General features: G+C 41.7%; 1 protein-coding gene across 1 annotated transcript in view; it reads left to right on the top strand.

The window, feature by feature from the left end:
• UTP20 (UTP20 small subunit processome component) overlaps positions 1-27,000 on the top strand; it is a 184,114-nt gene that overhangs the window by 70,326 nt on the left and 86,788 nt on the right. Inside the window, exons 22-27 of the mRNA XM_088467851.1 lie at positions 1,658-1,855; positions 19,198-19,288; positions 20,726-20,811; positions 21,476-21,601; positions 22,435-22,601; positions 25,847-26,055. Of these exons, the coding sequence (XP_088323977.1) occupies positions 1,658-1,855; positions 19,198-19,288; positions 20,726-20,811; positions 21,476-21,601; positions 22,435-22,601; positions 25,847-26,055 (877 nt within the window). The remainder of the gene's footprint in view (positions 1-1,657; positions 1,856-19,197; positions 19,289-20,725; positions 20,812-21,475; positions 21,602-22,434; positions 22,602-25,846; positions 26,056-27,000) is intronic.

Here is a 27,000-nt window from a genome sequence, read left to right as displayed (position 1 = left end):
TATCCACCTTGTCGCCTTTCTCATAAAATGTATGTTTCAAAGACCGAGCAGTGCGTTCAGAGAGAAGAAGGTTCAGATCTCAACTGGCCTTACGTTCTTCTAGAATGGTTGCAGTAGGAGAGAGCTTATGTTGATGTTCCAGAATCTGGAGTCTAATAGATAAAGATGGGTATCTCGAGTCGTTGGTCTTTTTGTATCGGGAGGCCATGCTAATTGATTGGCAGTAATCGGACAATGGTCCTACCAGACCATTGGATGGATCCTGGCTGAGTGAAGTTTAAGGGTCAGGTTGTGGCTAAGAAGAATATGTATCCTAGAATACGTATAATGAACCGGGGAGTTCTATATGTTTTTTTAAGGAAGACTTTTTGGTCTTGAACAAGAGAAATTTATTAAGGATGCTATGGAAGGGAAATCTATTTTCCTACAGCAAAACAGAATAAAGTGAAGCTGGTTCTGCCTTAAATGCCTTTTCCAATTTTCCAACTTTCCTGAGTGGGAAAAGTCTATCTGGGGCCAGCTATAGGTCCCTAAATAAAAAGCTACGGAGACTATATGCTATCGCTAGTATCAGCCTTTTCCCTGGTGTACAAGGACTGAGACACCCTCTTTGAGCATCTTTAGATGCTATATTACTGCTTTGTAGGCCACCATCGGTTGCACCTTTGAAACTCAAACCAATCCTATGGAAGGTGCAGATTTGTCATCTGAGTATGGCTCCGAATGTGAGTGATTAAGCATCTGTGTAAGCAACCACTTCACGACACGCCTGCGACACTCCCATAACACACCCATAACACTGACCATTTCCGTGCATCTGAATAGCCACCTCTCAATCACCGCCCTGTAACGTCCAGCACATTTCCAGTACAATTATGATACCATGCGCCTCAATTGCAACTGTGCCTCTGTGCGTATACACCGTTGGGTGCATGTGCCGTATGAGTTTTTAGGTATTAACGCTTAGCCTTTCCTGGGTTTCACAAAGATAAGCTGGTTCTTTGCTGGTCCTTTCCTTCCCAACTGAAGATTTTCTCTGGGCTCCTTATTAGCCATGAGTTGGATGTGCTGTCTTTCTGATCTTGTCCTAGGAACACCTAGTGACATGACTATTTCTCCTTGGGCATTCTTTTCTTCCTATTTATAGGGTGTCTTTGTCACAGCCCAGCGTTTGTATCATCACTTTCAGAAGAACAAATGGAAATTGTTTGTACTTAATGTTAAATCCTTTCTCTGTAACTTGTATATGAGCCTACTCAGGTCTGTATTCTCTGATGTTGTGCATTTGGTTTGTTTACCTAGTGTCTCTGTGCCGATACAAACATCAGAGAAAATTTATATTTTGTTACTTTACTTTTCATTTATAGAAATAAATAGAATAAGAAAATTAATTCATGTAGTTAAACTGATGGCATAATTGATATGTATTGAATTACTTGATTTATTGAGTGAGTTACAGAAGATGTGAATTGCTTGTAGTAACAGGAGTGCCGGAAGTGCCTTGGAAGTGTTTATGACTGGAGCGTAACTGGTACACTGTATGGAGAAGAGTGTATGGTGCAAAACATTGTCTGTCTTTAGGATGCTGTAATCTAGAGTATTCGGATCATATAACAATGCGGATCATATAACCACTTGTTTCAATGATTCCTTACAGCAATGAATACTACCCTGCAGATTTATTAGTGGCTCCCTCCCAGGACCTTAGGAAGAAAAGAATGGACAAAACAAAGAATGGTATTGCAGAAGGTGGCAGTGTGGAAGATGATGTAACAATGGAAGAAGACTGCATAGAGCTTGATGAAACCCAAAATACTGGGTCACAATTAAAGAAAACTAGAAGGGCTGCTTCAAAGTGAGTGGTTTAAATGTACAGAGCTCATTGTAGCAAATTCTATGTGTGACATTGTATTGAAGATTGGCAAGTAATATGTGGAGTCTGTTATGTTTGGAAAGGACTGTCAAACCATCCGTTACGAGCGTCTGGAAGAATGCTTTACTAAAGCGTTACTATAGCAAAACCTTCAATGTTTGTCTGTTTGCTTTCTTAGATTAGAGCTCCTGTATGCTAGTACGGTGCTAACTCACTACAGGAATAGTGTAGTAGGGATTGCTAATGACAGAGGTTGGATTTCAGGATGATTTGGGCCATGTCAATCCTGCGTTGGAATAGCTTGAAAATAGTTTGCGTTTAGCTTATTTAACGATTTATATAGGAAACTTAGAATGTTTTGAACATTGATATTCTTTTTGACAGTTGATTCATAGAAAAGTCAGTTCCCTTATGCACAGGGCACCATAATCAGGACAGTGGTACTTAAACTAATAGACAGGTGTTCCTGTTGAGGTTTTCATGTGAGCATGACATACACAGGCTAAAGGAAGAGCTACAAAGAACAAAGGACCTCATTCAGAGCCGGACGCTATTTGCGCTCGCTCGTTCAGAAAAAGGGGCTGGCTATTTAAATTGAGCGCTCGCTCTTTGCGGTCTGTTGTCGCCTCTATGTCCGAGCGAGCGTCCGAAACATGCGCTCGCTATTTTGTAAAGACGCCCCTTGGCCGTTCGCATCATACGTCATCTCCGCTATTTATTTGATTAATCGAGTACATCGAATGGCGTATGAACTGCTCGCTATTCTTGTGGTAGCATTTTCCTACCGCAATCATGCGAGCAGTTCAGGCTAAAAGACAACGTGGTCAATGACGCTGCTTTGTTAATTATGCACACCCTTAAAACGCCCGTTTTGACAGTTTGGCACGCCTGCGTTCGGATCTCCACTCCCCGTTTTCAAGCACCTTCCCCTGTTACCACCCACAAACGCCTCATTCTGTCACTCAAATTAGCAGGCACTCGCTATTTTGCGAGCACATGATTTCCGACCGCACTGACTGGTTGGCGCATGCGCATTACGACCCATACGCATGCGCAGATGTGCGAACATCGCTCAGAGCGAACGAGCGGCCGCTTACGAGCGGCTCTGAATCAGGCCCAAAGTTTGTTTATTAGTACTTTGCTGTAGATCACACTGTTTGAGTAAGTGGTCATTGATTTACTATATTTATGAAACTTGGGTACTGTATCATTCTTGAACATATTTAAACTTCTCCAACAAATAACTTGAATGTAGTAATTCTAAAGAAAAATGTTCTGTGCAGATGGTCAACACTGAAGATTAGTGGCATTTCCTGGGCTATAACTTCAAGGATTAAAAATCTTTAAAACATGGTACTTCCCCTGAATTTAGTACCAGTCAGCATCTACGAAAGAATATAACGGAAGGATAACAACTCATAGGGAGGTATCCTATTAGCCCGAACATTGTTCGGGCGCTAATGGATAGCCGCAATCGGTGAAAAACGGAGATTTTTCGCCAATTGTTTTTTTCCACCCTATCCTATTATTTCGGTAGAAATAATAGGATAGTTCTCCTGAAAACACATAGGACCCACGATTAGTTTGCGTACCTATGTGTTTTCACCATTTAGGTGGTGAACAAACGGCGATTATCGTGGATTATTTTTCGGGACACATCAGGTCCCGAAAAATATCCACGGTAAGTACCGGCGTCGGACGGCATTTTGGGGTTAATTGGATAGCCCCGCTGCGGTCAATTAGCAGCACTATTTTAGAAATGTAAAAGTTAGTATGTATTTTTAGTTTGTTAGATTTATATTATGTTTATTTAGAACTGGTATAGTTTATTAAATGTTTTAGTTTTTTTTTTTTTTTTTCTTTCTGATTATGGCTGCAATACATTCTATTGTTACAAGGTACCAAGATATTACAGTTTATTTATCCTGAAAATAATAATGTCTTGTGGACAAAATATGAGCCTGTTATAGTAATAATAGGAAATACACAATCCCCGTTTGTGTCGTTGAATTAGTGGCTGCTGACATAGTTATATGTGTATATGTGTTTTATTATTCAAAGTTGGTAAAACCTGCAACAAAAATATTCACATGTCAGCTGTTAAGTAACACTTTTCACACATTTTTCTTGACCTCACGGCCTTATTAAGTTAAAACTTTTTCAATAGTTAATTATCTTACTGAGTTACCCAGTTTCTAAAACTGAATGTTGGCATTTTCTGTATGAACAGTTTTCAGGTTTTCCTGTTTGGGTGGTTTTAGTGATTGGTTGCTACTAGGATACATTGTTCCTAGCATGTCAAATATATAAAGTTACATGAGTTGTATAAAAAACTGGAAATGCATTTTGATTGTGTATGTAGGTAGGTATGTTCTTTAAACTGTTTTATGTCCTGGTCTACATCTCATACCTTTCACCTATCAGTCTTTCAGGTTAAAATACCTGTACATAATTCTTTCTAAATTGTCATCATGTGTGTGAAATACTGATGGGTATAAATAGTTACTGCATGGTACCTAACTTTATAATGGCTCCCATGCTGTCTATTAGTGTATTTTATGTGGTGATTGTAGGCAGGCCTACACACCGTAAGCTGCAAATCAAGAGTATATCTTGCACAATTGAATTGATTCAAAATAAATAATTTTGCTTAGATATTCTTTTGCTATTTTAACACATTTTCATTGTATACATGATTAATATTCTCAAATGTGTAGCGGTTAGCATTGCCTCCTCACAGTACTGAGGTAATGGGTTTAATTCCAATGAGGACACTATCTGTTTAGTGTTTGTATGTTCTCCCTGTTTTGGTGTACGTTTCCTCCTGGTGCTCCATTTCCTCCCACAGTCTAAAACATAATGGTAGTTTAATTGGCTTCTTACAAAAGAAAACTCTATTGTGTTTGTGTGTCCATGTGGTAGGCAATATAGATTGTAAGCTCCACTTGGACAGGGTGTGATGTGAATGGCCAAATATTCTCTGTAAATCGCTGAACAATATGAATGTGCTGTATAAATAACTGTTAGTGAATAATAGTGAAACACAGAACCGTTGAGTGACAAATTAGATATTTGAATTAATGAGGTGTCTGTGATCTTGATTTGGGTTTTGGCTGCTGCTTCTATACATCATTACCCTCATATTGCCCAGCAGATCATGACCATTATTGCCTAGTGCAGTGGTTCCCGAACTGTGAGCCATGGCACCCTGGGGTGCCTCAGGACACTTGCAGGGGTGCCTCAGGTTGGTGGTCCAGTACCAAATCAAATTATATATGGTCGATGTAATGTAAATATGTGGACAAACAGAAGTGCAAATCTGTCCACCACCACATAATTGAGCCTAAGGATGACAGGTCAGCACAATTTACTTCACTACATTTTTTTTTTCCGAATTTCTCAATAGCAAACTTTTGGCTTAGGGGTACCGTGAAAACAATACTGATACTCTAGGGCGCCGTGATACAAAAACGTTTGGGAACTACTGGCCTAATGGTTTCAATGCAGTTAGCATTTGGCTCTGTTTTGTCTGTGGTTTAGATCAATTTCCAACTGCACCTACTAAGTGACAGTAATAAACAAAAACCCAGAGCTTTGCTTTGCATATTTTTAGGTGGCTAGTGTTGTTGCCAGCGGGCTGTAGGGTGGGCACAGTTTCTCTGTTTGTCTGCTGTAAACTGTTAATTGTTTCATTTATAAAGTGGATTTTTTTTTTAGGGAGTCTTTAGGTTACTCATTGTAGATTTAAGTGAGCACATTACCTATCGCAGTGCTTCCTTCAGGGCACTTGCAGGGGTACCAAATAAAATGATTTTTAGTCAGTGTGATCGGCAAAACCAGTGATAATGGATGACAATCAAAAAATATATGGACAAAAAGAAGCGTAGCCCTGTCAGCCACCACATAACTGAACCTAAGGGTGACATATAAGCACAATTTTCTAAATTGAATTTGTGCTGAATTTATAAGAAAAGTTTTGACCCAGGGGTGCCGTGAAAAGAATGCTGATACTCCAGGGTGCCGTGATTCAAAAAAGTTTGGGAACCACTGCCCTATAGCTTTATTTGATTTATATGCCTCTATCCCATTAGAACCATGAAGACTAATTGCCCATGCTATTCAGAAATAATTCACTCAATTAAGTACCTGTAATACTGACTGCTTAGGGCATCGCAGTGGATAATTTATGCACGCCCATGCAATGACGTTCACATGCACTGGCATGTCTGCGTTTCATCGACCACACCCCCGTCCGTGATTAGGACTGGTAAACCGGTCACTTCTAGAATTTACCAGGTCTGGAAGATGTACATTTCCTGGCGTGAGCGTCTGAGTATCTCTCCAGCTGCATTTAGATTGCCATGTCTCTTGGCTTTCCTTCAGGATAGTGCATCTCAGAGCCTTCACCTTTCTTCTATCAAGGGTCAAGTTTCTGCCCTGTTCATTCTCTTTCAGAGGCGTTTGGCCATCATTTCGGAGAGTCAGACCTTCCTGCAAGGGGTGCTGCAATTTCAGCTTCATACGTTTTTCCATGGGATTTGAATGTGGTGATGGAGGCTCTCCAGTGGCCTCCCTTCGAGACTCTTAAGTTTTTGGAGGTGTGGTACCTTACATTGAAGGTTTTTTCTGCTGGCCATTGCATCTACTTGGTGCGCCTCGGAGTTGGCAGCCTTATCTTGTAAGCCTCCATTGGTAATTTTTCATCCTAACAGAGTGGTTTTATGGGCTAAGCCTTCTTTTCTTCTAAAGGTGGTTTCCCAAGTTCCATCTCAATCAGTATATGTATTCTCCTGGCTTTTCCCGGGCCGGACTCGTCTTCTGTTCCTGCACCGTTAGGGCTTTTGGATGTGGTCCAGGCTGTGAAGATCTGCATTGACCGTACATCTCTAATTCAACTGACCGAGTCACTTTTGGTCTTAATTGATGCTTCTAAGAGAAGACGGCCGGTATCCAAGCCTTCCATTGCCAGATGGATTACCTCAAATTTCTTTAATCTGACATTAGGAGTCATGCTGCATGTTTCTATCAGCTCAGAGGGTGTAATGGTTAGCATTACTGCCTCACAGCACGGTGGTCATGGGTTTGATTCCACCATGGCTCTAACTGTGTGAAGTTTGCATATTCTCCCCTTGCATGTTTTGGTTTCTTTCGGGTTCTTAGGTTTTCCTCCTACTTTCCACAAATATACTAGTAGGTGAGGTACTAAGCTTACCACTGTTACCTTAAAATGTCGGTTTCAGGTGTGGCCGGTAACTGTCTGTACTTACCTGAATATATCATAAGCTCAGCGGCAAGTGCATCTCTTTCGTCTGATATCTCGGGGTTACTCCGTTATTTGGCATTGCTGGGTGCATTCCTCCACAGATAGTGCAACCTCGGTCTACCATATACCACAGTTGCGCTCCCAAAGATTTTAGATAGATCTCTGATAATATCTTTCTCACAAGCAGATGTATTGTTGCCATTATTGTAGTAGCTTAACTTCCATGCTATGCATATATCAGTGCTGATTATTGGGCAGAGTAACAGGCTCATACTCTCTAATTCGTCTATACGACAGCGCACACCTAACATAAAACTCTAACTGCAGCTGTAATTAGCAGACACCTGCCCTTATAGGGTACCACTCTCACACCAGTTTGGCTTTCCACCCTAAGAGCCTACCTACATTACAATGTTCGCCCTGTACAGAAACTGCAACATTATACTCCTGTGTTGGGTACACCTGGGAAGACCTTTCTGGGATTTTTCTGTTTACTGTGACTGCAGATGACCTGCGTATTGCACTGGTGAGACTAGAAAAAGCTAGCTCAGTGCAGGGAGAGGGCTGGGCCCTCAGGCCCGTAGCAACTAGCTCCCCGCACCCACTGTAGTTACGCTCTTGGATCAGTAGTTAAGGTGAATGACCTTTCAAACATTATCCCTTCTTCCTGGAGCAATATGCATTACCTGACATACATTGTGTCTGCAGAAGCATTGTTCCTCCTCATTCTCTGTCTCTTATCGAACACTTTCCCTTTGGCTCCATACCACTGCTCATACTAAATCAGAGGCTTTATGCATTGTGTGTGTGAATTAAAACTCAGCCTGGAACTATCCCTCTAGCGTACACTGTGGGAACACACCTTAGGTTTTTTTCCCTACTTACGGAGTTGGACCTTTCTGCATTTGTCTTTTTAACTCAAGATTGTACTATGGGTAGAAAATTTTTTAGGCAACGTTTACTGGGTTATGACTCGGTCCGACACACCATATATCTCCTACCGGTTACAATTATCCGACACATCCTGTGACTATATTATCCCTTAGTCAATATCCGTCCTTCAGGTGGGATCACTATTATCTAACATACTTTACATTCCAAATGGGTATGGTAAGCGTTTTCAGGTACAATAGATTATTGTATTACTGATTCCGCTATGTGTTTCATGGCAGCTGATGGACAGTAGCAGGTCTGTACTGTACTGCTTGGCCTCTCTATCTCTCATTTCTTATATCTATAATTCTATATGCAGGGTGCACACTCATGTTACGGGGCGGTATAGCTGGGCCTGACTCCTGATCCAGTTATCCTTGAGCCTGAGAGCTAATTTTTTCCTCCCATATGAATAACTGTGGCTCTTTCTCGTTCTGTGCACTGTTATTCTATGAGGCATAGACTGTGGTCTATATATGTCTCCACTAACACCTCTGCTAGTTTTCTAGGCTGAAGCAGCTCCAGTCCACAGACCAAGATGTAAACATTGGGGTCTCGGACCACGTACACAGAAACTTTTTATTACCCTACCTGCCTAACGATGCATGTGTCTGTACCGTTCATCTCGAGTCAGTACATCTTTGAGGAAATCATGCGACTACTGGTTGGCTGCAGGTAAGGCGCTTGCTCCACCCATTTCTAGGCAGACTCTTTTTTCACAGAACCCTTTAGAACCCTTCTGCAGGTACACTGAATGGGCCTATTACGTTAACATCGGCACCTCTCTGTCCTTTTCCCTGAACATTTCTTGTATGAGGTGGTGGCAAGAGAGTCTCTTGTCTGATGTTTTACTGAGTGCGTTCTTTTACTCATCCCCATCCTTTACCTTTACTCCAGGTTTAGTGTCTCCAGATGGTATATGTATATTAAAAAAAAAAAAAAAAGGGGGAAAGAAAGGACGGAATCCTTTTGTGTTCCTTCGGTGTACATGTGAGTGTTGCAATGTCGGAGGTTACACCTAGTTTGTCTCCTTCTCACCTTTAGTTCCTCCAGTCCACAAGGTTAGTGGTCTTCGGTGAGGTTCCAGTCGGGTTTAAGATTCCCGTTACGGCTGGACAGACTTTCTGGTTCCTCAAATGCATCAACCACGAGTTCACAACAGACCTCCTGGTGGCTCCGGATTGCCCTCGCCGAGTGTGGTACTCTGTTCTTCTGCAGCTTCTCACAGGTGGGCCTTGGCTGTTAACATGCGGGCCGAATCTTCTTTAGCAGTTTCTGTTGTACCCCGCATTACAGCATCTTGTTATATGGCGTGGCTGTTGCAGACTCGTTCCTCAAGCGCAAGGTATTCTGGATACTGTTACTCCCACTATGCTTGGGTCAGGAAGCCAATGTCGGTGGCACACTACCATCGCATTTGGAAGACTTATGTCGCTTGGTGTGAATGCCGTGGTTTTCAGTTACCTCCGTTCGGCTGTCCCGACTTATTCTGATCCTCCAGGTGGGAGTGGTAGCTGGTCTTTCATCTGGGCCCACTGAGGCTGCAAGTTGCTGCCTTATCCATCTTCTGTCAATGTCTTTTGGCTCTGCTACCAGGTCTACAAAGCTTTCTGAGCCCCTGGACGTGGTAGATCTCGCATATTTCTCTGCTGTTAACTCTCGCGTCAGCTTGGTGGGTGTGAGCTTGGGGCTTTATCCTGTCATTTTTTCTCGGGTGGAGCTTTGCTTGAGGTCTGCCTTTTTGCCAAAAGGGTGGTCTCTGCCTTACAGGTTACTCAACCCATTGGGGTACCTTTTTTGTCAACTGACAGTGTATCGTTGCCGTCTCTGGCTGTGGTTAGGGCTCTTCGAGCCTATGTTCTCGTACTTCTTCAAGAAAACTGATTTTTGGTTGTGTTCTATGATGCCTCCACAAGGGGATGCACTGCTTCTAAACAAACCTTTTCCAGGTGGATTAGTCTGTTTCAGACTTACGGCATCATTGATTGACCTACATCTAGTTCCATCGCTCTTTTTTTTTTTTTTTTCTATGCATTCGGTTGGGACATCGTGGGCTAACAAAGGGTGGAACTTCTGCTTCTCACCTTTTCTGTGTGGTTACTTGGTCCACAGTTCATACTTTTGGTTACATTCTACCTTTTTGATTCCTTTACGACCACTGAATTGTGGTTTGGTTGCATGGTTCTGCAAGTTCTCAGCACGTTTCCACCTGGGCGGTCGGCTTTGGGACAACCCCAGTGTACACTCCAGTGTCCCCTAGTGGATGAAAGAGAAAACAGGATTTTGGTACTTAGCGATAAATCTCTTTCTCTGATTCCATAGGAGACACTGGACGCCCTGTTGGTGCTGTTCCTTGTTTCAATGTTCTCTGGTTGATTTGCAGCAGCATATTGGTTGTCTGCAGTGTATCTGTTTGGTTTGTAACACTTTTATTGCTATTTCGGTCCTTGGATATTTTCTTGGTTGGTACCTCCTTCTCCAGTTCTTCCTTTCACTTATATTTCTACTCTTCGTTTCTGCTTGGTTAATTTTAATTAAGGTCAGTGGGGTCTAAAGGGGTAGGAGCCAACTGCTATTCTTAATAATATTTAAAGTGCCAGGCTCCTCTCATCATCTGTCTATACTCCAGTGTCCCTATGGAATCGGAGAAAGAGTTTTATCGGTAACTACCAAAATTCTATTTTTTATTCAATAAACTTGAATATTTAGTTCCTGATGATGAAGAAAAGAAAATTATATTCTGTTGCTATATTTAATAATAAAAATTAATATGTATTCTCGGCTTCAAGGGAGCAATTTAACCAGACATTCTTTGCATCCGCAGACTGTAAAAATTGGGGGTTGCAATTTTGATTCATCGTAGTATTCCATTTGCACACACTAAAACGATAGCAGATCTGGAAAGGTGCTACGTGATAATGTTTGGTACCCTTCGTTCGGAGGTTCTCGCTCTGATCTCAGTATTCGCCACCAACCAAGACCAATCCCATTTCTTTTGCTCCTTGTTTAGACATATTGGAAGGGTCGCACAGGGGCACATAATTCTGGGTGAGAACTTAAACACTGTTATTGATCCTCACTTAGAGAGATCTGGCACCCCTAAATCACAAAAAAGATGTTAACTCTTCCCGGGCTTCCCTCACTCTTACATTATCCCTTAAACAATTTAATTTATGTGGCTCCTGGCTCCTTAGGCACTTCTCGGCTAGGGACTGTTCCCACTACTCTGCACCACACCAACACTTTTCTCATAAAGACATAATCCACGTCTCTCAATAATTCTCTCATGTCATTAATGCTGGTATCTCTCCAATTACATGGACTGATCACATGGGAGTTTATATCCTTTTAGATATTTTAAAGACATGTCACGGAGCGCGTAAGTGGCGCCTAGATGATTCTTTTTTTTATTACACCCCTCGACCCTCTCAGACACGAAGACACCTATGTTACATTACGTTAGTGAAAACAACTCTCCTGAGCTTCCCCCTAAATTATCTGGGAAGCACACAAAGCCTTCATCAGAGGCCAACTTATAGCAAAAGCATCCGTTATATGGTAAAAAGTGACTAAAGAAATGTTATCCCTAGAATCCCAAATATTTGTCTTGTTAGCTCAACATAAAACTTCTCCCACTACCTCTCTTCTATCCCAGATAAAATACCTTAAAGGCCAGCTGAATGCTGTCTATCGGATGCAGTTATTTTGCAGAAGCTGTGTCAGCGGTTTTATGATAAGGCTGACAAAATCAATACTCTCTTAGCAAATAAACTGAGACATAAACAAGATATGAATATGATTGATAAATGATTCTCACAAGTTAGGTACCACTACCCATGATCCTATGGTAATGGTGGAGGAGTTTAGAAAGTATTACAGCTCCCTTTATAATTTACCAGAGCCCCCTTTGACATCTTGTAGTAAATCTGAGGGAATGCGCTCGTATTTGTCGACTATCCCCCTGTTTCGGAATCCCAGCTTTCGATGTTTCATGAAGACATCTCGGTACAGGAGACGACTGCTGCTACTAAATCTATGCGAGCCTCAGCTGCCCCAGGTCCAGACTGATTTAAAGCTCAGTATTCTTAAACCTTTGTGAAGGAGCTCGCCCCCCCCTCCCCCTCCCCCCCCCCCCACCTCACGTCCCTCATTAAGTGTTTTGGAGGGTCCTTCATGTCAGTTTTCACACAAGCAGATATCATCGTGATTCCGAAACCGGACAGCGACAACACACAGTGCTCCAACTATAGGCCTATCTCTCTGCTAAACGTAGTTCTTATAATTTATGCTAAAATTTTAGCTAATTGATTAGCTTCCTCCTTACCCATCTGATCCATCCAGACTAGGTGGGCTTTATACTGGATCTCCAAGCATCAGACAACACAAGGAGTATAGAATTGATCCACTCCATTTATAGTCAGAAATTGCCCTCTTTCACTTTGGATACTGAGAAGGCTTTCGACCATATTTTGTGGTCCTTTGCCTTCGGAGTCTAAAGGATGGGTATGGTTGGAAAATTTTTAGACGGTGTCTCAGGTTTATATGGTTCCTCCACAATCAGTTACTGTCAACAGTATTTCCTCCTACTCTTTAAGAATTTCCAACGGTACCAGACAGAGATGCCCACTTTTCCCCTTGCTTTTTGCTCTAGTTATAGAGCCCCTAGTGGTACTGATTCGCAGCAACCCTGGCATTTCCGGTATGATGACTACTAGCCCTTTTGAGCATGTAATCGCATTGTATGCGGACAATGTCCTGATATCCCTAGAAAATCCAGCTCAGTCTTTGCGTCCCCTCTTCTCCGAGATTGATCGTTACTCTGGTTATTTCGATTATAACATCGACACTAGTAAAACAGAGGTACTTGACTTCTGTATTCCTGGGTCAACCAAACTCTCCTTAGAAGCATATTTCCTATTTAAAAGGCATAAGCAGAAAATTAAATACTTAGCCATTTTTCTAACTCATCGCCACCATCAGCTTTTCCAAGCTAACTTCCCTCTGATTTCTAGATCAAATTAAGTCTATTTTAAATTTATCCAGTCACCTCATTTCTTGAATTGACAGAATGAACTCTGTGAACATGAGCGTACTCCCTCAGCTCTTCTATCTATTCTAGACCCTTCCGATATTTGTTCTCCCCCTATGTTTTTATATTTCTACAATTTTCTACTACAGGATTTGTCTGGACGAACAAACATCCTCAGGTGCATTTGAAGCTCCTAGAACGTCCTGCACATAGTGGTGGTTTGGGTATACCTGACTTCAAACTACTATTTAGCCGCTCAACTGTCACATTTTGTCTAATGTTCCAACCTTTGTGCTCAGAAGGTCTGGTATACTTTTGAGGCTGATGAACTAGGTTTATCTACGGGTTCCTTCCTCCTTTGGCTTTCGAGGTCTCGCCGCCCAAAATTGTCACTTCTCACCAAATAGTTTCCCGCTCGTTATTTATATGGGACTACGCTAACTAGAAATTTAAATTGGCCCATAGCCCTCTACCTGTTATTCCGATTTTCCATAATCCAGATTTCCCTCCTGGTAAGAACATTTTTATTTTCTGCTTGGAAAGAAAGAAGTATTTTCCTTCTAAACGATATTACTAGAGATGCAGATTTTCCTCAAATTTCTCAGATTCAGGAAGACACAGCTCTTCCTTCTACAATTTTTTAACCAGCTCAGATATTTCCATTCTAAAGTGAAACATCTCCTCTTGGATAGACCCCTTTCCACCTTCAAGGCTTTATGTGTGAGGCGCGCCTCAACTAAAGGCTTGATCTCCCTTTTATACGCATTCACCATCAGCTGTCTAGGTAATTTATGTGATTGTCCTTGCTGAGTACAACTGCCAGAGCCTGCATTAACCCCCATGCACCATCAGTTGTCTAGGCAATGTATGTAATATTATTTGACATCCTGCAAACCACAACTCCTAATCTATAGTTGCATTAATGCAAAATTAGAATGCGTATTTAAAGTATGTGTTTAATGCTGTACATGTTTGTAATTGGTATTGTTTAAATGTCTGAATCTTTTTTGACTTGCTAGCCATAGTCATGACCTGTGTTGGATGGGGATCACTGAAGCATAGTTTATAGTGCCATACTGCCTGTTTACTTAAACTTAGTGCAATATATGTCCACTGATCAATCTGCATTTCAACCAGCTGACCAATTGGCTCAGATGTAAGCTAGTATCTTAATCAGGCATACTATTTCTTAACATTCAGTCTTAGGGCAGCTTGCTGAGGGTAGCAGCTTGATGTGGTTATGCATTAAGTGGTTAAAATCAAGTGTGCTTTCTGAACAGTTAAATAACAGTTGAAAAACATTGAACAACATTGAAGACCAGGTAATTACAAACCCATTACTAATGCTGGGCATACACAGCCAGATAAAATGTCTGTCAGACCGACAGACATTTTATCTGGCCGGCTGCCAGCCGCAGATGTCCGCGCTCCATCCCCGGGGGAGGAGACATTTCCCTGTTCCTTCCGTAGGAAGGAACACAGGAACTGTCTGTCTGTGGGCTGCGCTGGGCATACACTGCCCGATGCGGCCGACAGTTTACCGGGTAATATCGCATCGGACGGGCATGCTGGACAATCCAGCATGCCCGACCGAGCAATATTTAACCCTCGGTCGCCCCCCCACACGCTACAATTATTGCGGCGATCCGCCGATATCGGGCGGATCGTCCCGATAATTGTAGTGTGTATGGCCAGCATTAGAAAATTTTGTTTTTTCCAAATACAAAAAAAGACAATGTATCAAAAACTTCTTTTTATAATCTCACTCCATGGAATCCTCTCTAAGGCTACTACATCCTTTACTCTTCCTGCAGCTCACCCTTCTGTACATATTGCTGCCTCATTAATCTACTCTCCACTTATGAACACACATGAGCTTTTAACTTATCTATACACACTGACAATAACATTTACAACCTGTCGCCATAAAAATCTTTCGGACAAATCCAACAATTATATTTATATTTCCCTTCTGCTGCTTCTATTAGCTGGTGACATATCACCAAATCCAGGCCCAACCCACATGCCACACCCACAACGAACTATAAATCCAGCTAACCTCATAAACATTGCATGCCTCCCTTCACCATCCAAGTCACTAAAATGTGCCGTATGGAATGCACGCTCTGTCTGCATTAAGCTAACATCCATGACCTCTTTATTTCAACCAACCTCAACCTTCTGGCAATAACAGAAACATGGCTCACACAATCAGACACTGTCTCCCCTGCTGCACTTTCACATGGTAACCTAAACTTCTCACACACCTCCAGGCCTGGTAATTGTAAAGGAGGTGGGGTAGGAATATTACTCTCCCAATCTTTCACATACACAGTTCTCCCACAGGTACCTTCACTCACATTTACATCATCTGAAGTGCATTCTATCAGGACTTTCACCCCTTTCTCTCTGTGAGTTGCTGTTATCTATCGCCCACCTGGGCCACCTCAGCAATTTCTGGAACACTTTTCTGCCTGGCTCCCTCACTTTCTATCCTCAGACATCTCCACCATCATTATGGGTGATTTCAATATCCCCATTGACAGTACACAATCTCCTCATGCCTCCAAACTACTCTCTTTAACATTCTCTCTTGGCCTCTCCCAATGGACTGACTCCTCTACTCATCAGGAGGGCCACTGTCTTGATCTTGTATTCACCAGACTATGCTCAGTTTCTGATTTCACTAATCCTCCATTACATCAACATCATTGAAATCAACCAAACCTAAACCCAAAACCCGTAGAAATATTAATGCCATTAACCTTCAACAACTATCTACAACAACAACTTTCACCAATTTCTACATTCACTTCTCCTGGGACTGCTGCATCACACCTAAACCAGATTCTAGAAAAAGCCCTCGATGAAGTAGCTCCAGCTACCCATCACACACCACGTAGAGTTAGACGTCAACCGTGGCATTCTAGCTTAACAAGGCATCTACAAAAACTCTCGCGTAAAGTTGAACATCAGTGGCGAAAGTCTCATACTCCAAGTAACTTCCTCACATATAAGACTATCTACAACTCTTATCGTACTGCTCTGGACACTGCCAAACAAACATATTTCCAATCTCTATCTCTGCTCAAGCTTCTAACCCCAAGCGACTTTTTAATACATTTAAACTGCTTCTTACCCCTCCATCACCCAAACCACCTGCTACTATCTGTGCACAAGATCTTGCTTCCTATTTTAGGGACAAGATTGATAAGATCCGAAATGAAATAGTAGGCTCTTCCTCAGCTAGTGACCTGCTCAATTCCCTACCTGAACCCTCTGGCACATTCACCTCATTTGAAGATGATGAAGTATCTATACTCTTTTCATCCTCCTACTCTATTACCTCTCCTCTAGATCCTATACCCTCACAAATCAGTAAAGCTCTGTCTCCTGTGCTTATCCCAACCCTAACTAAAATCTGTAATCTCTCTCTCTACTGGCAACTTTCCATCACTGTTCAAGCACGCAGTGATTACTCCCATTCTGAAAAAACAAACTTCTGACCCTAGTACTCTCTCAAATTACCGTCCCAGCTCCCATGCCCGTCCAAGCTACTTGAGAGACTTGTCTACACCCGCCTCACACACTTTCTTAACTCACACAGCTTATTGGACCCACTTCAGTACGGCTTTCGTTCCCAACACTCCACAGAGACAGCACTGACTAAGGTAGTAAATGATCTTGTCACTGCCAAGGCTAAAGGCCATTACTCACTACTAATTCTTCTAGATCTCTCTGCTGCTTTTGACACTGTTGACCACTCTCTTCTCATACAAACACTGCAATCCCTAGGTCTTAAGGACACAGCTCTTTCTTGGTTTTCTTCCTACCTATCTGATCGCTCTTTTACTGTTTGTTTTTCTGATTCTGCCTCCTCTTCGCTACCTCTATCAGTTGGAGTACCGCAAGGCTCTGTCTTAGGTCCTCTGCTATTCTCAATCTATACCACCTCTCTTGGCAAACTAATCAGCTCTTTTGGATTTCAGTACCATCTCTATGTGGATGATACTCAAATCTACCAATCCTCTCCAGATTTATCTCCATCTGTATTGGTCCGTGTCACTGAATGTCTTTCTGCCATTTCATCTTGGATGTCATCTCGCCACCTGAAACTTAATATTTCTAAAACAGAATTCATTATATTTCCACCGGCCAATAACCGTTACCAACCTGATCTCTCTCACTGTTGATACCTCGACCATCCACCCCGCCCCACAAGCTCGCTGCCTTGGTGTCATCCTTGACTCTGAACTGTCCTTTGTTCCCCACATTCAATCTGTCTCAAAATCATGTTACATACATTTAAAAAACATATTCAAAATTCGACCATATCTCACACAAGACACTGCAAAAACTCTAATCCATGCACTTATTATTTCCCGCCTTGACTATTGCAATAGCCTCCTTACTGGTCTTCCCAAAAACAGGCTATCACCATTACAATCCATTATGAATGCAGCTGCAAGGCTTATCTTCCTTGCAAAACGTTGTTCTTCTGCTGCCTCGCTCTGTCAGTCCCTCCATTGGTTGCCGGTTTTGTACCGTATTCAATACAAAATACTTTCACTTACACATAAGGCTATTAACCAAACCACACCAACATACATCTCTTCACTCATCTCAAAATATCTCCTAACCCGACCTCTCCGCTCAGCACAAGATCTGCATCTCTCATCCCCATGCATTACTTGCTCCCATTCACGGTTACAGGACTTTCTTCACGCTGCACCCACTCTATGGAATTAACTTCCTCGCACAATAAGACTTTCCTCTAGTCTCCAATCCTTCAAGCGATCCCTGAAAACTCACCTCTTCAGGCAAGCTTATCAAATTCCAGAACCTCCCACATAACATTCATAGCTTCCATATCTAATTACACCCCCTTTTTACAGTCCACACACAATCTCACACATCGTCTTCCTCTCACATCCTTATGACATTTGGTCGACATTCCTGTGTGACTGGATCATGCAGCCAACCAAGTAACTGTGCATTTTGGCTGGACCAAAATGCAATATATAGCACCTATCCTTGTGTATCAATGCCTATTTCCCTATAGATTGTAAGCTTGCGAGCAGGGCCTTCCTACCTATATATCTGTCTGTTATTACCCAGTTTTGTTCTATTAATGTTTACAATTGTAAAGTGCAACGGAATATGCTGCACAATATAAGAAACTGTTAATAAATAAAAAAGAAAAAAAGTACTTGGAGTCGTCTTCTCAACGTGATCCCCATGAAAGGGACTGGGAGGTCTGCCTCTAGTTCTATTTGTGTCTTAATTAAGGAGAATACCTATAAGTTATTATATAGATGGTACTGTGTGCCTTCCCAATACATCAAATAGTTGCTGGAGAGGATGTGCCAATGAGGGCACCTTTTTTCATATATGGTGGTTCTGTCCAAAGATGGTACATCTTTGGAGGGAAGTAATTGGGCTTATAACACATTTGCTTAACGACCCTAAATATTTTCTTCTTCCTCTAGACTTCCCTATGTTGACTAGGCATCAAAATAAATTAATGCGCCACATAGTCACTGCTACAACTTGCCAGTTGTAGGCAGACTAGAAACATTCTGCTCCTCCATCTATGCAGTCTATTTTATCCCACATATGGTATATTTACCAAATGGAATACATGACTAGCATTATTAATCACTCTTCTAAATCATTTGACAAAATATGGAACCCTTGGTTAGCCTCTCAAAACGCCCCTTCCGCCTTGTAATAGTCATCTATACCTAGTAATTTTTTATGTTCCTAACCTTAGGGCCCACTCCAGAGGTTTTCTTTTCTTTTTTCTTGCTTTCCTTTTCTTTAGTCTTTTTTTTTTTTTTTTCTCCCTAGGTTGTACATATTGGCGTTTTCTTTCTTAATATTAGAGTTATGATATAAAATTGATTATAAAACTGTCTGATTTTTGTATAGATCTGATATGTTTTGCCCATGATTTCTATATTGTTGAGTTTTTCAATCCTTTTGATCTTTGTTTTATACTGTTGATCTACTCAGTAAAATCTATTTAAGAAAAATGAATATGCGAAATGTTATTTGGACTAAAATATATTTTTAAAATTGACTTTCTTTTTTTTTAAGGCAACTTATTACACATTTGAGAGTTTTTTCCAAGTTTTCAAATCCACGAGCCTTGTACCTGGAGCCCAAGTTATACGAGCTCTATACACAGGTAATCATTGTGGTCACAAAGCCTGGTATCCATGTGTGCTAAATCAAATTGTGTGTTTGAAAGAAAAAAAAAAACCTATACACGTTGCTGTAATACTTAAACAGTATTATGGATAATAAAATCATACAACTTTATCTCAAAAGATTTAACTAAGCAGCCCTATAAACTTTATGACATTGGTACAATGTTGTTGCTTTGCTTTCTTCTAGTTTACCATGTAACATATATAACATTTTCAGTTACTCATTTATTGAGCCAGAGTTCAACTTCTCAAGTATACTGAAAAGTTGATAGGTATAGCCTATAACTTAAGTACAAAGATGTAAAAAGTCATTAAGAGTAATTATATAAATGGATAAGTGTGAATAAATGCTCATGGTGATATTATCTGTATTATTATCCATCTTGGACAATTACAAAATATTTTTATAACAAGGACTGTGTTAGTGCCATATACTCTGTGGGGTTGCAATTTAATTAGCATTTTCGTGTTTATGGAAATACAGGATATATGGTGTGTATATATATATATATATATATATATATATATATATATATATATTAAATATAAGATAAAGTGGGGACGCTTGATTGTGCATTAAAGTTTTAAAAACTACAGTAAGTGGTAGAGATGAACTCGTACCAAGTATAAAACAGTGTGTTGTGATTACCACATGGTTTAAACAAATAAATAACGTCTCCACGTTGTGTGCCTTGCCAAAGGAGACTAACTCTCCTAAACGTTGATGATAAACACCAGTTTTTCAGTTTTTTTCTGAAAGCAACTTTGCCTCTGAGTGCCACCTGCAAAGTCTAATATATTTATCTATCCAAAATTCACACAGTTGGCACTCCGTCTCATTAAATACAGCATAGGTGTATTTTTTGAGGGAGTGCCTCCTGTGTGGATTTTGTACATAGGGGTATACTGCTGTTGGTCCTAAATGGAGGGCATCTGCATTTATTGTACACTTTTATGGGAGTGCCACCCCTGTGGATTGTGTGTGTGTACATATATATATATATATATATATATATATATATATATATATAATGTTATACACACATATATTCAGGTGCACCACTGATATTCCTACAATTTATGGTCCGACACCTCGTTTAATCCGGACAAATTTTCATTCCTCACGTTGCCGGCTTCGAAATTAAGTACATGGTCAGGCTGCGGGGGTGGAGGGGAGTTATGCTGCAGAAGGGGAGTGTTAGCCATCGGGATGCCGCTGTGCAGGGTTAGGCTGTGGGAGGGGAGTGTTAGCCGTCAGGATGCCATTATGTATTACTAACTGTTAATCCGGCACAGTGCTGGAACCAAGGGCGTCGGAAAATTGATAATGTACCTGCATTAGCTTGTATTTGCATAATGTAGGCATGACAAGTATTTTCATCCTGCAAGACAAATCTCACTGTTTCCCTCTCCAGTTGTTGTGTCATCAAGATCAGAATGTGCAAAGAGTTGCCTTGGATTGTGTGCTGAGCTACAAACACCCCCATGTTCTGCCCTACAAGTAAGCACATTATTTTGTTCTTGGTATTGGTCATTGGAAATATTTTGTCCATATTGACTATCTGCTTGCTCTGATACAATTATTGATGATGACGACATTAACACAAAGTGGTCAATTTAAAGTATTTCCCTTGTGAAATACAGGATACAACTAAAGAAACACTCTGTTTATGTTTTTACTGACCTTTCGTCAAAAACAGCATTTTTGTTCTATATTGTTTTTCTTTATAATTAAAAATTTTTAGATGCCAAACTCTGGCAGATTATGTCCAAAACTGAATGGAGTTTTGTCTAGATGTCTGGCCATCTTGGCTACTCACCACGGCTTAGTGGCCAATGTAACAAATGTAATTAAAAAAAATGCTGATATATGCCAATTATGTATTGTACCAGTTGTTCTTAATAACTTAGTTAAATGGACCTGTACCAGCCAATGACTGTTTATAGATATTTATAGATAAGTGGTCCTCTGCCAAAGAACTCTATTTAACTAAACAGTCCTCACACACATTTTATGTGCCCATTTTGCACTTTGTGAATGCTTATTGTGCATTAAAGCTCGCCATTCTATCAACTAGAGAAACATATGCTAGCAGGAAAATGCCCTTGATTTTAACCTGTTTGTTTTATTTGATTTTAGTTTATATTTTATGTATATTTTACAGGGAAAATTTACAAAGATTACTGGAAGATAAAAGCTTTAAGCAGGAAATTGTCCATTTCAGTATCTCAGAGGAAAACTCGATAGTAAAGTCCATCCACAGGCCAGATCTAATGCCTGTGCTCATGAGGTATATATGTAGTAGTATTGTTTATACGTCATTACAAGGGTTCCATAGCATTGATCAGAAGGAATAGATCTGATATTTTACCTGTATACAAACTAGTACAAACAAGTCAGGTTTCACATAAATACAAGGAAGGCAAAGGGATGAAGGCCCTGCTCACACAGGATTACAATGTAAAGTAGGGATGGACAAGAAGTGGCCCCTCAGCTGTTGTAGAACTTCACATCCCAGCATGCCCTGCCAGAGTTTTGGCCATGTGTAGTTCAAAAACAACTGGAGGCCCACTTATTGTCCACCCCGATGTAAAGAGTATGTAAGTGGACACAAACAGGCAGAGCTGAAGAGGGCTGACACTGCCGAGTTATGGGAGTGGAGTAAGATAAATGAGTTTTAGGAGCATGTTTTGGGGCTGGGAAGAGGGTATTCCAGAGGATGGGAGCAGCTCAGGACAGACTTTATACAGTATAATCACAACTGTGAGCATTTTTATTTGTAGTGGTAGTCATGTTCTGCATGGAAAGGTCAGGAGCAGTGTTTCATAGTAATAGTAGATGCATGGAAGAAACTCCTAATAGAGACACTAGAGGAGGAAGCTCGCAGCAGCACACAGGCCAATATCTCAGTCCTTCCTTCAACTTCCACGTGGCTGCTGGTGCTGCAGTATATGCAGTGGGAACATCATTAAGCGTTTCTTATTATTATTAGATTAGTGTGTATTAACAGCTTATCATGGTTCTGTTCTCAAAACAATAACCTGCTATTGATTTGAATCTAGAGCATGATAGTTTTATTTAGAATATTATTTACAAATGCACATTTTTCTCTCTTATTCAAAGAATATTATATGGTCGCATGAGAAGCAAAACTGGCAGCAAAACACAGGGCAAATCAGCTGCAGGAACAAGAATGTCAATTGTTCTCCGATTCATTGCCAGCTCACTGCCTGAAGAGATACGGATGTACCTAGATCTTCTGTACGAGCCAGTGATACATCTGAGAGATGGTATGATGTAACATTAACAGCAAACACACATGCTCGTACTTCAGTTTTTTTTCTTCTTTTTAAATACTTTATTTAGTAAACCAGTTAATAATTGCATATAGCTTGGGTAAGATACCGACAAACACATTAAATATTATTTTTTTTTAATTTTCATACAACCATAAAGTTAAATAAATAAAGGGTAAGCAGGAGGGAATAAGGAAGAGTCTAAATGAAGGGGAGATTAGTCAATGGCAGACTCTGTGAACAAGTTGGCTATCAATATGGTATGTATTTGGTGTGCAAAGGAAGAAAGAATTTAGAATGGGATAGAATAGGATGTGTGGCAGGGTCCCAGTCCCGCAGCTGGCACCCCTCCACTCCTCCCACGTGTTTAATGGCGGCCGCGGCACTGAAAGGGTTCACACCTGTGCTGTGGCGTCATATTTGAAAATACTACCGACGCTAGGCATCTATTGAAAATGTGTTTGGTGCTAGGCGCCGTTTGTACCTTATGCATGCTTGATATGTCACGGCCCAGAACCGCTCTGGCGGTCGTGACAAGGTTGTGTTAACCCCTGGTGCATTGTATCGGGGGACCGGGTGAATGGAGCCACTGGAGCCGGGACTTGGTCTCCGGCTTCAGGGCTGGTTGCCGACCGCTGGCCACCGGGAGCTTAGCTCCAGACCCTCCAACACTTGAGGGCGTCAGGAAGTCGCGGCAGGAAGTCACTGTGTGGCAAAGCAACGATTTAACCCCTGGTGCGCTGCATCAGGGAGTGTGTGTAGAGCATGGCTGCATGCTGGGGGACAGGGAGAGCCAGCTTCCCAGAACCCCCAGCGCTGTGGCCAGGTACTTAAGAGTCCCCTAGCACACAGTCCTGGTGCTGAGAGGAGCTGTGGTAGCAAAAGCCCAGTGCTGATTCCTGGGCACATAGTCTATAGTCACATAGTCTAAAGATACACATACACAGAAAACACAATGTGAAATAAAAATAAAATATATTCTTTAAAGTGTGTGCAGCACTGAGCCAGGAAAGCAGTGCTGAGCTGTAGTGCCGCATTCTGAGAGAGTCTGTTGCAGGGCACAGACTCCGTGGATAGATTCTAACATATAATGTAAATAAAAGGTGCTTTTATGTATTTTAAGTGTATATTTTTTAAGTAAAATGCACTTACCTTTTGGTCCCTGGAGGTCCAAGGGGATCCGGGGTTCTCTATGGGCTGCTGGGTCCCCCAGCCTCTCTCCTAGGGGAATTAGATACCTTCTTCTACAGCCTCATGCATGAAAATGGCATGAGAAGGTAGAGGGAAGGCTGCATAATGCAGCCAGCTAAATATTTTCAGGGACCTCCAAAGAGCTTCTTCTCCGTGGCCAGGAATCCCTGCCTGGGGACCTTGGTTGCCTACCTCTGGAGCTCAGATTCAAGCTATAGGTGGCAGGCTTGGTCCCTTAGCAGATTCCTGTAATTTCGTTTTGGAGGGAACATTTTTTTCATTCCAGACGTTACGGAGCATGGGCGTCGCTGAGCCCTGCAGGTGGGCTCAGACACAGGGGAGTGACCACTCCCCACTGTCCATAGGGGACAATGTTAAAGGAGAGCATGCTTTGGGCATGCAAGGCACATGCACTTAATTTGATTGGGTAAAAACCACAGGGCGGACTTACCCTCTATGGTAATGTGTATTGGAGTGACCTAAAAGAAGGCCTGCGAGTCTGGTTATGTGTGTATCTTTTTGGCCATCAAGAAGGAATGAACTGCTGTATCATCTTTATTTGCTGTGATACCCCCAAGGGGAACAGTCTTTTTTTAAGACTATTTCAGCATAAACATCTTGCTTTACAATGACTACATCTGAATCCTGTGACGACAGAATTTTGCCAAATGCAATTGCGTTCTCCGGTTGTTCTGGATTGAGCCCAGTGTCTCCAAGCTCAAGCCCACTGCCAGCTACCGTGCAGAGCCTGGTCCATTGTGAGAGATCAATGAGTATCAGCCGACACCATTCAGGAGATCTGGCCGCAGCGTGTCTACGCATACACAGCGGTAAGCGGTTCCTGGGCTGGTGGAAGGACATGATGGTGGCAGCAATGTTACACCCCCACTGTGCAGTGGATGGAGTCAGTAACAGGCGATTACTGATGGTAAGAGGGAATCCCTGATACCCCAGGAGCCAGTGGGGATCAAACCTAATCTGTGATAAGGTCACGCGAGAGGTCATGCAGCCACAGGATGTGATAAGATATTGGATCAGATGTATGAAGCTCTGGGAAGTGATAAAGTGGAGAGTGATAAACGACCAACCAATCAGCTCCCAATTGACATTTTTCAAAAACATCCTGTAACATGACAGTTAGGAGCTGAGTGGCTGGTCGTTTCACTCTCCACTTTATCACTTTCGAGAACTTCATACATCTGCCCCATTATATCCAGCCTGAAAAAATAGAGCAAATGAAGGGTGTGCTAGAGTGCAGTATATAAGGAATTGTGATGGGGTGGTTGAACGTCACTGACCTTAGAGAACTAGGGGGAATCAAAGAAGCAGGGTACTCGGAGTACTATGTGGTCGATTCCTTACATTCCAGCAAAATTAATACAAGTGAAGTTGAATTCTTAAACAGTGAATTCTTGAAAGAATGATATCGTCCATAGACATATAGATGTCCAGGAGTTGGAACCATTCTGCCATTGAGTAAGTGGATATTTCCAGTGAACAGGCATCAGGGCCCAATTGGCACTGTCCAGGTGTGTAAGAAGTAAATTTCTGAGATAGTAATATTGACCGGTACATCCACCCCAAGAATGGCGCTTGTCAGTTCTATAATTTTGGTCCAGTTAGCTTTTGTATGTGACAGACTCTGATACCATGCAATTTGTCACATCTTTCTCTTTTTGGTGTGTAATAGATGGTGCACTTCTAAATATTCATTGTCACAAATTAAACTGACAGTGAAATGCTATTGATGTTAGTTTAATAAAACTTTTAATATGGTGTATGGTTTGCTAGCGTAGCATTGACCAAAGCATTATAAGAAGCTGCATTAGCTGACGTACTGTTTGCTACTTTTCTGTAGTATGTGACGACACATGAGGGCACAATATTTCTTTGTAGTTATTGAAAGTGCTATTATGTCCTTTTGACAATATAGAAAAGATTGTATATTCCTCTCAGTCTTATTTTAGTGATGTTAATCCACTTTAGTTATACGGGAAGATTTATTTTTGCCAAGCTAGTTTGATATCTAATACTTTTATATTTCACAGGAGGCTGTCTTGTTATGGTGCAGCATTGTGTAGAACAGCTGGATCTCTCCAAGGTGCTGCCACTGGGACGCCAGCACAGCTTACTCAATAGTTTGGAGGTTGTTTTGAAGAATCTGGGTCACCTGATCAGCCCCTACTTACCCGAGATGCTTCAGATTTTACTTTGCATGACTGCAGCTGTGTCTCGTGTTCTTGAGCAGAAAGAAAAGGTAATGAGCTGGTATTTCTAGGATTTTAGTCTTCAATAAATCCTTGTGTTTCGTGCCACATTTATGGCTTGTGTTGTGGAACTTAATGAAATGCTTTGTTAGAAATGTGGTTAGACAACATTCACCTATAACACTCTGGGGAAATTGCAGGCATTGGCGAGATCCTGTTGATTCTGCCTGTAGATAGGTTTTGCCTTTTATGTGACTGCCACTTTGTAACATCTGGCAGACTCGCCGAGATCTCACTGTTGCCTGCAAATCGAAGGCTATAACATTATACCGAAACATATCCCCCCCCCCTCCCCATGTATTCCCAAAAAAGAAAAAATGACTAGCTTGCTTGGGTGATATTGGTCATTTTCAAAATATTGATAGGTGTTTTATAGGCTAAAGGAATACTAAAACTGGGATAGGGTAAAATGTATTTCCTCTCCTTAGCTTCAACAGAGACCCAGGCCAAGCTTTGGAATTGCTCTGCTGGACATTGGGCCTGATTCAGGGATTTGCGCAAACCTTACGTACATTTCCGATGTTTGGTGAATTGCGACTGTTACCGAGCCTCTTAAGCCTCAGCATGATTAACATGCTGTGGCCATTTTGGGGAGGGAGAGGGGTGGTGACGGCCAGCTTTACAGAAAACGGGGGGGTGTCAGCCTAGTTTTCTGAGCATTCCGAGGCCAGTGGCAGCGTCCCTGGAAACACCTTGACTGGCCTCGGAAGCATGAAATATACGTCTATCCTGGGTAACCTGATCGTTACACAGATGATCCAATGCTGCGTCTTCGGATGCAGCAGCAGATCACAAAAGCATGTAGTGGGAGTCTGTCTACTACAGACACCGTCTGCTGCTTTTACATATTTTCGTACAGCAGCTGTATCCAAAGACTGCGTACAACTCTGAATCAGGCCCACAGTCTTTAGCTTGCTAATGCAAACACAACTGGC

This window comes from Taudactylus pleione, unplaced genomic scaffold (genome assembly GCF_031769625.1).
Source record: "Taudactylus pleione unplaced genomic scaffold, aTauple2 ptg000077l, whole genome shotgun sequence".
In the NCBI taxonomy this organism is placed as follows: Eukaryota; Metazoa; Chordata; class Amphibia; order Anura; family Myobatrachidae; genus Taudactylus; species Taudactylus pleione.
The sequence above is the reverse complement of the archived record's forward strand: the minus strand, read 5'-3'. Positions and strand labels throughout refer to the sequence as shown.